Below are 12,925 nucleotides of genomic sequence, written 5' to 3' on the forward strand. Positions count from 1 at the left end.
CATTTTATTTATTCATTTGGATGCCATGAATTACGTAAGCCAATAAAAAAATTAGGATTGTTTAAACAGACCGCGCGATCGAGGGGATTATCCCTCTTTATGCTATGGACGGAATCCACCCAATCAAAGTGATGAATAAAAGAATACGTCCTAACCCATTGGTTCTGTCAGCTGAATGTAGCAGTGATAATTTTTAATTCCCAGTTGGCTACTGTGGGTCAACGTCTATAAAGATATAAACATGATATAAACATTGACTGTGAGTGGCAAAAATTAGCGAATAACCAATAGGCATTAGGCAATCGAGTTTTCATAATCCATGTGAAGGGAACACCATTTTCGAATATTTACTATGATAAATTTATTCCGTGGACATTTGAACTACCAAAACCGCGTGATGTCAGAAATGTCAGTCACAGTTTGAGGTTAAGTCAAATTAAAATAAATTTGCCGAACGCCTTTTATCATGTCCGAAACAGATATCGAGTGGCCGTGGCAGTACAGCTTCCCGCCCTTCTTCACCCTACAGCCATACCCCGAGACGAGGGCCAAACAGGTGACGGCGTGGAAGAACCTCATCTTGACTTACTGCCAGAAGACCAAGACCTACGTGATCGACGTCAGGGAGGCGTCCCAGTTCCCACTGTTCAACAATTCCACCATCAACAGGAAACTAGAACACAACGTTATCGTCTCGATCCTGACGGAGCTGCAGAAACACGGGAACGCCGCCCCGTTGGACAAGGCGAAGAACCGGTGGGAGGTCTACTGGCACACGCTGGAAGAGTGGGCTTCTACCATCTACGAGTACATTTCCAACAGAGGGATGCAGAACACGGTGGTGACTCTGTACGAGCTGACGCAGGGGGAAGATACGCAGGGAGAGGAGTTCTACGGCATGCAGCAGGACGTGTTAGTGAAAGTGTTGAGAGTTCTGGAGAAGGAGAGGAAGTGCGAGGTTATACTCGACGACGAGGTGCAGGGTGTTAAGTTTTTTTAAGAACTACCATTTTGGTGAAGAGTAATGCGAATTACAAAAATTTCACAATGTATGTATTGGAAATTGAATAATTATTATTAACGTTCCCATTGGTGTTTCTTTAATAACTGAAAAACGCTTTTTGTCATAATTGTTTATCTTCATTCTTGTAGATTTTCGGTCGTGAGGGGGGAAATCACATTAGGAGGCTGATTTTCAGGCGTTCTTCATGAATTTTTATGAGTGGGACAAATTGATTAGAGTTTGATCAAACTTTGACATTATTTTATTAATATTTTAAACATTTACAATTTTTTTCAAGTCATTTGTGTTGAAAATGCCGAAGTTATTACATCAGGAAAATTAGCGAAAATAAAAGAGAAACTCGAAAAAAGTCCTATCCACCAGATTATTGTAAAATTGTGAAAAGGAACATAATACAAGACATCTCTCATCTCGTGAGTCAAAAACTTTTATTAGCTAACTTTTCTATTTAAACAAATAAGTGAGGAAAACAGTTTTTTCACTTTGCAGGGAAAACCATCAATTTTAGCGAAAAGTGACTCTCAGACAGCTTATAGGGAGTAAAATTATCTACAAAATGAGACTGGTTAAATTAAAATCGGTTAATAAACAAAAAAGTTATTGCAAAAAAACAAGAAAAGTGCCCATTTTTTCATTTGTTTATAACTATCGCATTTATTGTTAAAATTTTATAAAACCTATGACAAGTTGAGGGTTTTGTCATACTTTAAAAGTGTGCCAAAAGTGGGCGCTGTAGGTGCAATAGTTTTCGCACAATTCTATTTGTTTATAGCGGAGGCTCCAAAAGTTATGAACTTTAAGCCTCTGTACAGACGTTAATTTTCAATCAAACATGATTCTGAAAGCGTCATTGTAATCTTAAAGACGCAATTAAGCGACCTATTAAAAAATATCACCGTTTTTTTGACATTAACATTCTCAAATTGTGCATTAAAAAACCGTGCGTTTTTCGCTTATAAACAATTTGAATAACATTGTTGCTATTTATGCTATCTCACCGAAAATAGATGCAATGGATAGCTGGAAAAAAAATACAGTTTTAAAATAAAAAAAGTGCCCTCTACGACCAACAGGAGCCAAGATAAGAATCTTTTTTTAAAAAATCGTAGCGCAATTGTTTATAAATATTAAGACTTGAATTTTTCGCAAAATAAAGTTTACGACGTAAACTACGATTTCCCGTGAATTGCATTGAAAAATGTGGAAAATTAACGACTCACGAGCCCTTTAAAGAGAAGGTACTCGCTAAGTAAACTGTCCGGCGGCCGGCGGCGTGGTGGTGGGGGAAGTGCGCGCTGTAAATTTTGCAATATCTCGGCTTCTATTCATCGTAGAAACTTTTTTTTTTTTTAAACTGGGGTAGCTCGACGAAAAAATAACAATGGGCATATTTACGAATTCGTAGAATAGCCCTGAACCCCAGAAAAAATGCATCTTTTATAATTAATTTTTTTTAATTTACAAAAATGTCACAAAAATTATTGTTAAACGAAATATTAATTAAAATTTCAATTTCGGAATTATTTTACTATTATTAAATAAATAAATGAAGCTATCGTTCATTTAAAAAGTTATTCTTTTACATATTAAGGCAAAGTAAACTTGTTTTTTCAATATTTTGTTAGCTATTTAATTACGATTTAAATGTAAAATTAAAGTAAAAATTCACAAATTATTTTCAAATTATTATTTATTGTTAAAAGATTTAAAAAAGAATAAAAAACATTTGAATTTATTGCAAAATTGTCAAAATTAAAAAATGTTAATAAAAATAATGCGGTCGATAAAATTACAATTTTAACTTCTTGAAATTTTAATATATAAAGTTTTTTTATTATATTTATTACTAATTTTATACAAACAAATGTTTGCAATATAATCAAAATTAATTAAAAAAAATATTAATCACAACCATTTTCAATAATAGATATAAGTAATGCAATATAATACAACAATTTAAAATTAAAAATTTTTTCTATTTTTATGAGAAATAATAATTTGAAAATAATTTATGAATTTTTACTTTAATTTTACATTTAAATCGTAATGAAATAGCTAACAAAATAAAAAAAACAAGTTTACTTTGCCTTAATATGTAAAAAAATAACTTTAAATGAACGATAGCTTCATGTGACATTTTTGTAAATTATAAAAGATGTATTTTTTCTGGAGTTCAGGGCTATTGTACGAATTTGTAAATATGCCCAGTTATTTTTTCGTCGAGCTACCCCAGTTTTAAAAAAAATGTTTCTGCAATGAATAGACTTGTTTGGATGAGCTTCCCCCACCACCATGCCGCCAGACAGTTTACTTAGCGAGTACCTTCTCTTTAAAGGGCTCGTCAGTTGTTAATTTTCCACATTTTTCAATGCAATTCACGGGAAATCGTAGTTTACGCCGTAAACTGTATTTTGCGAAAAATTCAAGTCTTAATATTTATAAACAATTGCGCTATGATTAAAAAAAAATCTTATCTTGGCTCCTGTTGGTGGTAGAGGGTCCTTTTTCATTTTAAAACTGTATTTTTTTGCCAGCTATCCATTGCATCTATTTTCGGTGAGGTAGCATAAATAGCAATAATTTTATTCAAATTGTTTATAAGCGAAAAACGCACGTTTTTTTAATGCACAATTTGAGAATGTCAGTTTAAAAAAACTGGTGATATTTTTTAATAGGTCGCTTAATTACGTCTTTAAGATTACTATGCACTTTCAGAATCATATTTGATGGAAAATTAACGCCTGTACAGAGGCTTAAAGTTCATAACTTTTGGAGCCTCCGTTACAAACAAATTGAATTGTGCGAAAACTATTGCACCTACAGCGCCCACTTTTGGCAAAGTATGACAAAACCCTCAACTTGTCATAGGTTTTATAAAATTTTAACAATAAATGCGATAGTTATAAACAAATTTAAAAATAGGCACTTTTCTGGTTTTTCTGCAATAACTTTTTTGTTTATTAACCGATTTTAATTTAACAAGTCTCATTTTGTAGATAATTTTACTCCCTACAAGCTGTCTGAGAGTCACTTTTCGCTAAAATTGATGGTTTTCCCTGCAAAGTGAAAAAACAGTTTTCCTCACTTTTTTGTTCAAATAAAAAAGTTAGCTAATAAGTTTTTGACTCACGAGATGAGAGATGTCTTGTATTATGTTCCTTTAGACAATTTTACAATAATCTTGCGGATAGGACTTTTTTCGAGTAAAAATTTTATTTGCTTGGACTATATGGACTGTGGTCCACCGAAGGTCGACGTCCAAGAGGGTCTTCTAAGAATTTGAACCTCATTGCGGGTAACAATTGTCAAAATTGAAGTTTTGACACGTTTAAAAAAAAAAATGTAAACAAATTTGTAACCAATTATATTTCTATAAGTTTATTTCACTACTATTTACCATTTTAAAAAATATATATATAATCAACATAAATAATTGTTACACAACTGTTACATTTATACACATACACTATAATTAAATAAAGCCTAACCCCACAGCTACGAACTTTTTATTATTGTGTCGACTTCCTTCCCGCCCCTATAATTATCTTCAGTTGATTTCAAATCGGACACATCTACTAACTTTCCAACCGCGGCGTCTACCCTGCTGTTCCTATACCTTAGACAACCGTCTCTGGCGTGGGCGTCGAACGCTTCTTGGCCTTCGAAGACGCATTTGCACCTTTTACACTTGAACGTCGATATCCCGTGCGTCCTCATGTGAGCTTTGAATCCTTAAAAGACAAACATTGCGATTGACAAGCAAATACTGGAAACGGGTGAATTGTGACGTCATTTAGTGCTACCGAGAAGGACGATAAGCGGATTGTGTTCTCGGTCACACTAAATGATGTCACAATGTTTCCTCGATCACGTGACGACTAGGTGGTGCTGATGTTTGATTGAAGTTTAACAGATAAGTATAAGTTGACTTAACAAGTTAAATATTCCCTTACCTCTTTTATCCACGCTTTTCTCGCATATCCGGCACGTTTCGGGCGCCGGCAGCCTAGAACCGTCGTCGCTGTGCGTCCTGAGGTGCCCCCTGAGGACCTGTGGGGTCTTGAATCGCCGCTCGCAGATCCCGCACTGGAAGGGCCTCTCGTCCTCGTGCACGTGCCGTTTGTGCTTCAAGAGGCTGCTGCGATGCGTGTAGTCTAAAAAATTGCCCTTTTTAACGACTTTAACATGGAACTTTCGCTCTGTTGTAAAAATAAACTGCCGATTCGCCTCACCTTGGTTACAAATGTCGCAATGGAATAATTTCCGCTCTTCGCTGTGCGTCGACGTGTGGTACCTGTAGCTGTCGCCCCTTTTGAATTTCTTCCCGCACACCCCGCAGACGTACGGCGTCTCGCCCGTGTGATTGCGGAGGTGCACCCGCAGAGCGGCTGTAAAAGCATAATTGAATTTTTTTTTGGATTACTACACCCTGCCGCAAAAATCAACTTTAAGCTTACCTCTGTCCAGGTACGACTTCCCGCAGAAGCTACACGTGTAGTTCTCGTTGTTGTGCGCCCGCATGTGATTCTTGTACGTCATATAGTACCGGAACGTCTGCAGGCAGACCGGACACTCCCTGATCTTCTCCGCCGCCTTCACGTACTTCCTGGGCTTGTACTTCACCTTCTCGAACTACGGAACGACCCGTGACAAAGCAAAATACGTCTCGTAAAGGACGGAGGGTGCTCACCTGGGCGCAGAACTCGCATCCTTCCTTCGTGCAGTTGGCGTGGTGGCCCCTGAGGTGCCGCAGGAGGCCCTTCCTTATCCTGAAGCTCTTCCCGCACTCCAGGCAGTGGAAGGGGAACTCCTCGCTGTGCGTCGCCACGTGCGGCTTGAGGTTGGCGCTGTGCGAGAAGCCCCTGCCGCAAACGTCGCACACGTACGGCTTCTCCTTCGAGTGGGTGCGCATGTGAGCTTTCATGGCGCTCGGGACAATGAAGGTCTTGTTGCACTCGGGGCACTGTATCTGGCGGTCACCTTGGGAGAGAAGACGGCAGTCGTTTAATCGTTCATTATTAAAAAAAAAGGCGAAATTAGCGAAAACGAAATATTTATTCCTACCTGTATGCGTCTTTATATGTACCGACAAGTTGTATCTCTCTTTAAAAGCGCTGTCACACAGCTCGCACTTGAACGGTCGTTCACCCGTGTGATCCATAACGTGCTTTTTAAGCTTGTGAGAATCTCGGAAAGTCTTGCCGCAGTACTGACATGCTTTTTCGACTCCTCTGGCAGTTCCTTTCCGTTTTCTTTCGAGTTTCGAGGCTGCGCCGTTCTCGGCTTTTGATCTTACTTCAACACCTTCAGTTTTTATGTCGGTTATACTCCGCAGTTCGCTGTTCGTCACAAAGTAGTTGCTTTCGTTTTCGACATCTAAAACCAACAGGACAGATACTATAAGTACATTGTGAATATTATATTTTTGGTTTACCTAAATTCTCTGGCTCGGATTTTATTTTGTTCAAGTCTATCCAGGGTTCATTGGTAACAGGATGAATTTCTGGAAGTACACTTATCAGCGTATCGTTTTCTTGTTTGATTTCTGTTTTTAGGTTTATTTTAACTTCTAGGCGTTCCGCTGAAGCGTCCATGGCTTGTTTTAATGATTTAAAATATTTTTTAGGCTTCGATAAACATTGACAAATGATAAGGTTAGGTTATTATTTGAAGTAATGTCAAAATACGAGCAAAGTTCCATTGATCCTAGAAATATAGATGTGAGAACAAACATTAATTCATTTGTGATCAGAACTGGCAGATGTCCCAAAAGAATGACGCCATTGTTTCTAAAAAACTAATGAAGAAATAATTTTCAGAATTGATGTTTCGCGGTGTCACTCAACATCTATAAGGAGGTAAGTTCCTGTTATTTTTTCTCAAATCGGACGTCCAAACAGCTGAGAACAGCTAAATGAGGATTTAATACAAATCGAAAGCAACTAATGTCAAAATACGTACATGAATGCATTGATCTTATAAATACAGATGTGAAAACAAATTTTTTTTCTCAGCAGGATCGGAATAATATAAAAGAATGCTATAACCTACTAATTTAACTTTTACCATGTTTTATAGTTGTTCTGATATTTAATATTTTCTCAATGTGAGTACTTTTATTAATACTCCAATCGCATTAGATATTAACACCTTGAAAAAATTATTAGTAGACATCTATGGGAAAATTAGTGATTTTGTGTTGAATGCAATTAAATTACCTACAATTTAAGGTACCTAGTCATTTTTCACTAATTTCTTACCTGTAAAATAAAGGTCGAACGCGGAAATATCAGTTTTCGAAAATTGCGTATTATTGCAAAAAGCAATGGATGTTGATGAAATTTATGGAAAAGACAGACAATCCAAAGACCTACATGTGTGCCAAAGGTTGATTCGATTGACAGTGAACAGTTTAAGATCCTGATCTTTAAAATTCATTTCAATTCATAACATTTTTTGCTATTTTCGTATAAAATACTATAAAAAAAAAACTGTGCGCTGAAAACCAACTAACTTTATTAAATTATATAGTTTTATGGTCATCACATGCCTGTATATATATTATTAAAGTTAATTAAAGTATTATCTCCATTAACGGATGCACATATTTCCATCTAAAACCTTAAACAAATTTGCCATAAATTATTAGACAAATATTTCTTTAAATTAATTGAAAAAGTATATACCTCTTTTTATTTTTCCAGGTGGTTTTGGATTAGGTTTGTTTTGAGAAATAAATAAACAAACAAGTAAATAATTGGAGTTTTTATAACAGCAAAATTTTTAACATTTCGTCTTCAGGGATGTCTCTGTGTCTTAGTTGATGTTGTGCGAGGTTGTGCTTATAGACGGTTTTAAAATCACAAAAATTACATTTCCACATCTGTTCCTTGGGGATGCCTTTGTGTCTAAGGTGGTGTCGGCGAAGGTAATCTTTATAAATGGTTTTGAAATCACACGAATCACACTTATACATCTGCTCCTCGGGGATGTCCTTGTGCCTTAACTTATGTAGTGTGAGGTTGTGCTTATAAACGGTTTTGTAATCGCACGAATCGCATTTCGACATCTGCTCTTCGGGGATGTCTTTGTGTCTCAGTTCGTGACGCTTAAGAAGCCTCTTTCTACGGGTTTTATAATCGCATGAATCACATTTAAACGTCTGCTCCTTAGGGATATTCGTGTGTCTTAAATGATGAAGCACAAGAAGCCTTTTCTGACCGGTTTTATAGCCACACAAATTACATTTGAACATCTGCTCTTCCGGGATGTCTTTGTGTATTTGTTGATGGCGTTTAAGATAAGTCTTTCGACCGGTTCTATATTCGCACGAATCGCACTTCAACATCTGCTCTTCTGGGATGTTTTCGTGCCTCAGCTGGTGTTGTAGAAGACACCTCTTTTGGTGGGTTTTATAATCACATAGATCGCATTTGAACACCTGCTCTTTGGGGGTGTTTTCGTGCCTCACCCGATGTCGCGCCAAATATCTCTTTTGATTGGTTTTATAATCGCACAAGTCGCACGTCAACATCTGTCCTTCGGAAATGTCTTTGTGTTTTTGTTGATGTTGCGTAAGGTAATACTTATGAACGGTTTTATAATCGCACGAATCACATTTATACAACTGTTCCTCGGGGATGTTCTTGTGCTTTAATTGGTGACGTTTGAGGTAATACTTATGTCCGGTTTTGAAATCGCAGGAATCGCATTTCAACATCTGCTCTTCGGGGATGTGTTTATGTCTTAGTTGATGTTGCGTAACATAGCCCTTTTGAAAGGATTCATAACTGCACGAATCACATTTATATACAGTGTGTTCTGATCCGTATTGTCCAAGCGTAGTACTTGTTGCTGCACATCCATATCGGAAATCAGTTGTGCTGAAAAAATGTTAATTGATGCATGATAGAAAACGGGGGGAACAAACGCCAACCAAAATAGTTATTTACAGGTTACTAATTGTAAGCAAAACTAATTTGTTTTAAAATAACTATTTTTGCTATTTTGTAAAATGTAAATAAAAAGGTATACAGTCTAAGTTGATAGTATTCTAAACGATACATAATTATTTCGATGAAGAATTGAAAATTCATTGGACTTACTTGTAATATTCTTCAGATTTTATTTCTACTTCTTCAGATTTAATTAAAGGCAGACTTTCTACGGTTTTATCGTTACAAACTTCCTCCTTCGATTCCAAACAGTTCTGTAAGCAACTCGTGTGGGTATAATTTCCTTCATATTTTATTTCAGCGTCTTCCTGTTTAATATAGGTAGGACTTTCTACGATTTTGTTGTCGCAAATAATTTTGATTTTCTGTTCCACATCCAAACAGTTCTTTAAGAAACTCGTGTGGGTAATCAGTGAATCGAGACAAACTTCGCATATGGCTGGTTCTTTGGTGAAACTGAAATTCTACAAGAAAAAAAAACTGTCCACTACAATAAAAAATTGGGCCGTTTAATATACATTCTGTCAAAAAATTATACGGAGTGAAACACAATATATTTAATTAATGTGGCGCCCTCTAATATTCAACAAAAAATTAAGTAAATATTTGAGTTTTTCATCATCAATACTCCCAGTTTCCGGAATTTCGTCAAATACCAAACAAACATTTTTTTTGGACGCTCTGTATCTAAGAACTAAGCCGTTGCGGACCCATGCTCGTATGAACTTTTTATCTTAAAATTAGTTAAAGATTCACCGTTTAAAGTTTGTACAAGTACTTATAGCCCAGTTACTGTTGCTGAAAATATAGTAATACCTCCGAATTTTTTATAATTGCATTGATTTTTCTCAAAATTTAGAATTAAGCTCATCTTACCCCCCACTTCAAAACTTATATATGCACTAGGTGTGCTTTTTGTTCTTGAGGGTGAAAACCACCCCTTATTGGAAAAAAAAGAAAAAATATGAATTTACGCATTTTATATAATCAAATCTTTTTTATTTATGCAGTATGAGTAATTTCATGTGCTATCTAACATGAAAATTAATGTATCCCAAATTTTCAACCCGGAAAAACCTTTAAAAACCACCCCTTTGAATGAAAATAATATAAAAACTTTTTTTTCAACTTGAAAGGTTTTAATCATGCATTTTTATCAAATTAAAATTGATTTCTTGATTACAAAATCTTTTTTATTGATTACAACTTTTTAACCCTCGAAAAATACCCCTTCTTTCGAAAATAAAATGAAAAAATATTATTGAAGGAGTAAAAAAACATTTTAAATGTGCATTCATTCGTATTGAATAAACATTTATTCCCTTCTTATAAAATAATTTTTAATTGATTGTAACTTTGCAACCCTTAAAAACTACCCCTTATATTTATTTATATATTTATATATATTTTCCTAAAATTATCACCTATACACGTGTTTATGACGATAACTTTCTTACTTTTTAAAATTTTTAAACGCACAAAAGATCATTTTGCAGGGAATTGTAAAGGCTATGTGATCTGTTGAGTGGATCTTTTGTAAGCCCTTCATTTTTAAGTTTGAAGGGTTTAAATGGCTCGAAAAGGGTGGTTCTCTCATTCATATGAAAACTTAAAATGGCGATATCTCGATTAATATTAATTTTATAGGAATAATAAAAAAGCAAAATCTTCAGCAAAAATAAAGCAAAATTTTTTAACTCTTGTATTTTTTTATACACCCGTTAATTTTTAAGTCACAGCGTAAAAATCAAATTTTTTTCAAAAACTTGAAAAATTAACATTTTCAAAAATTAAGTTTTTTTCGAAATCATGCTTTGTAAGTGAGCCAAAGACATAGAACATATTCTTAGAAGATAAATTAAAAAAATCTAAATGGATTGCATTTAATTTTAATTCTGTCGCCAAAGGCACTGATTTGTTTATTAATTTTTTCTTAAAAAAAATGAGACTCATGTTATTTCGATCATATTTCCGTTAATTTTGATTCTAAAGACTTTTAAGACAGCTCATTTTAAAGGTTTTTCAAAGTACTTTTTTAAAGGTTCAAATAGTTTTTTCCCTAAAATTTATGGTTTTGGCTTTATTTAACGTTAACTGGTTCCAATTTAGTTTTTAGCTAACATATAATAATGTTTAAAAATCCATAACTCGGTTTATATTGCAATTAGAGAAAAACAAAATAATACTATTAGATTTGTTTTTTTATTACCTTTCATTTTGTTCATTACAACTTTTTCGTTAAATCCAATGGTTTCAGAGTTATTTGCAAAAAACTGTCCGAAACCAAGTAGTTTTTCAGTAAAAAATCAACATTTTCAATGACGAATTACTCGGAAAGTATTGGATTATCTAAAAAACTTTATATAACATTTGTTACTTAAAATTGACTCCTCTATCGATTCCTGTGGTTATTTTAGGCCTAAAAATTTCCGCCCTCAAGAAGGGGTGGGAATCACCCCCAGGACAAAAGCACACTACGGCACTATGTAAGTTTTGTTCCTTGAGGCATTCCCCATATTCAGTCAAAATTTCATGTCAATCAGTTCAGTTATAAAGAATTCGGAGGCAAAAACCCTGAGTAACTGGACTATTAATAAACACCCGTGTAAAAAAATAATTTTAACAAAAACGTACCCAAAATCAATAACATACTTACTACTTCCGGAATATACCCACAGAGCATGTCGGCATCCACATCATTTACTGACGTAAACCCAGAGGCAACTACCTGCATACACAATCGACAGATCCTCTCGTCTTCTAATATAACTTTTAAATGTTCTTTGCCTGTTTCCTTTAGATAAATTTCTCCTAAGTCAACAGGTAATCCCCTTTCAGAGTCAACGTAAGGAAAAATACAGTCTTCGATATCCAAACAGTTCGTCTTGAAATTAAATGCGGCAAACAGCCTCATGAAACAGGCGTTGCATATTAGAGATTCGTTCTTTTCTTGCTCGATCTGAAATATGTAACGAAAAATCTCGGTTTTTTTTAAAATTACAGCGTATGCTGCTTTTATTACCAGCCCAGGTAGCAGAAAGTTCAAAATATCTCTGATAATTTCTTTTATTACCCTAAAATTTCCGTCACTTATAACACTGAGGCAAAGCTTGCAGAAAGATTTCCCTAACCTTTCCATTTTGGTCTTCAGCATTCAATATTCGCAAAGGAACCTAGAAAAGAAACACAAACAGAGTCAACATAACCTCAACGTATCCTTCAATCAGTGTAGCCACATGAATTTTTTAGGAAGCCCTATGGGAAGAACTAAGATCTGAACGAATCTTATTGAACAAATTAAATGAAAAGAAGTTTTAATTTTTTTTTTCCTTAGGAATGAACTAGATGTACCGTACCACAAAAAAACACGGTGTAACACATAGACCTTGGAAAATAGTTTGTAAAGTCTATGACGTAACCGTTATCCTCGCAAAAAAACGCGATAAAACAAGTGAAAATGAATTCATCATACTACTTGCATTATGCAGAGGGAAAACGCTAGTACCGAGTTTGCTCCTGGTGGGTGGACCATAAACTATTTTTTTTTATTGATCACTTTGTTCAGGATTCTTCATTTTTAGAACGTTGACTATGTTAAACTAACATTATCTGTGAGATAAATGTTGGGTAAATAAGGAATTATTTACAAATTTATTTATTTATCAAGAATTTACATTAGTATTTGGGACTGAATAAAATATTGTGGCAACGTCACTTCATTTTTAATCTAAATATGAAGAAATTCTGCTCTACATAATCCACTTTTTCAAAACTAATAATATGTAATAACATTTAATTAACATTAGAAACACCAAAATTAACAGGTAAATTCATAATTAGAATGAAGCCAAGTTACAATAAATTATATCTAAGTTATTAAGACTGAATATAATCTAAAGAAACGCCTACTTATCTGTACTTAAATGATACTAAGGTTTAGTATCAT

The 12,925-nt window shown here is 34.6% G+C and overlaps 3 protein-coding genes across 4 annotated transcripts; 1 reads left to right on the forward strand and 2 right to left on the reverse strand.

Annotated features, from left to right (window-relative positions):
* The first annotated feature begins 242 nt into the window (after positions 1-242).
* Positions 243-1,087, forward strand: LOC108908738 (vacuolar protein-sorting-associated protein 25). The gene has a single exon (XM_018712864.1). It carries the CDS (start codon positions 467-469, stop codon positions 998-1,000), a length of 534 nt encoding a protein of 177 aa, XP_018568380.1. The 5' UTR covers positions 243-466; the 3' UTR covers positions 1,001-1,087.
* Positions 1,088-4,174: 3,087 nt separating this feature from the next.
* LOC108908739 (zinc finger protein 26-like) lies at positions 4,175-6,678 on the reverse strand. Its single transcript, XM_018712865.1, has 7 exons — positions 6,459-6,678; positions 6,089-6,400; positions 5,715-6,004; positions 5,482-5,656; positions 5,257-5,412; positions 4,978-5,178; positions 4,175-4,755 (listed from the first exon to the last, which is right to left on the reverse strand). The coding sequence occupies exons 1-7, from the start codon at positions 6,616-6,618 to the stop codon at positions 4,520-4,522; spliced, it is 1,530 nt and encodes a 509-aa protein (XP_018568381.1). The 5' UTR covers positions 6,619-6,678; the 3' UTR covers positions 4,175-4,519.
* Positions 6,679-7,489: 811 nt separating this feature from the next.
* Positions 7,490-12,357, reverse strand: LOC108908757 (zinc finger protein 845-like). 2 transcript variants are annotated; one of them, XR_001964380.2, is made up of 5 exons: positions 12,002-12,204; positions 11,636-11,938; positions 9,130-9,443; positions 7,711-8,907; positions 7,490-7,645 (listed from the first exon to the last, which is right to left on the reverse strand). XR_001964380.2 is itself a non-coding variant. In XM_018712884.1 (5 exons), the coding sequence occupies exons 2-5, from the start codon at positions 12,131-12,133 to the stop codon at positions 7,791-7,793; spliced, it is 1,866 nt and encodes a 621-aa protein (XP_018568400.1). In that variant the 5' UTR covers positions 12,134-12,152; positions 12,336-12,357; the 3' UTR covers positions 7,490-7,790. The 2 variants fall into 2 exon arrangements, 1 of the variants encoding a protein (XP_018568400.1); XM_018712884.1 differs by adding an exon at positions 12,336-12,357 and having other exon boundaries at positions 7,490-8,907; positions 12,002-12,152.
* Positions 12,358-12,925: the final 568 nt, after the last annotated feature.

The sequence above is a fragment of the Anoplophora glabripennis genome, unplaced genomic scaffold (assembly GCF_000390285.2).
Source record: "Anoplophora glabripennis isolate ALB-LARVAE unplaced genomic scaffold, Agla_2.0 scaffold446, whole genome shotgun sequence".
Classification (NCBI taxonomy): Eukaryota; Metazoa; Arthropoda; class Insecta; order Coleoptera; family Cerambycidae; genus Anoplophora; species Anoplophora glabripennis.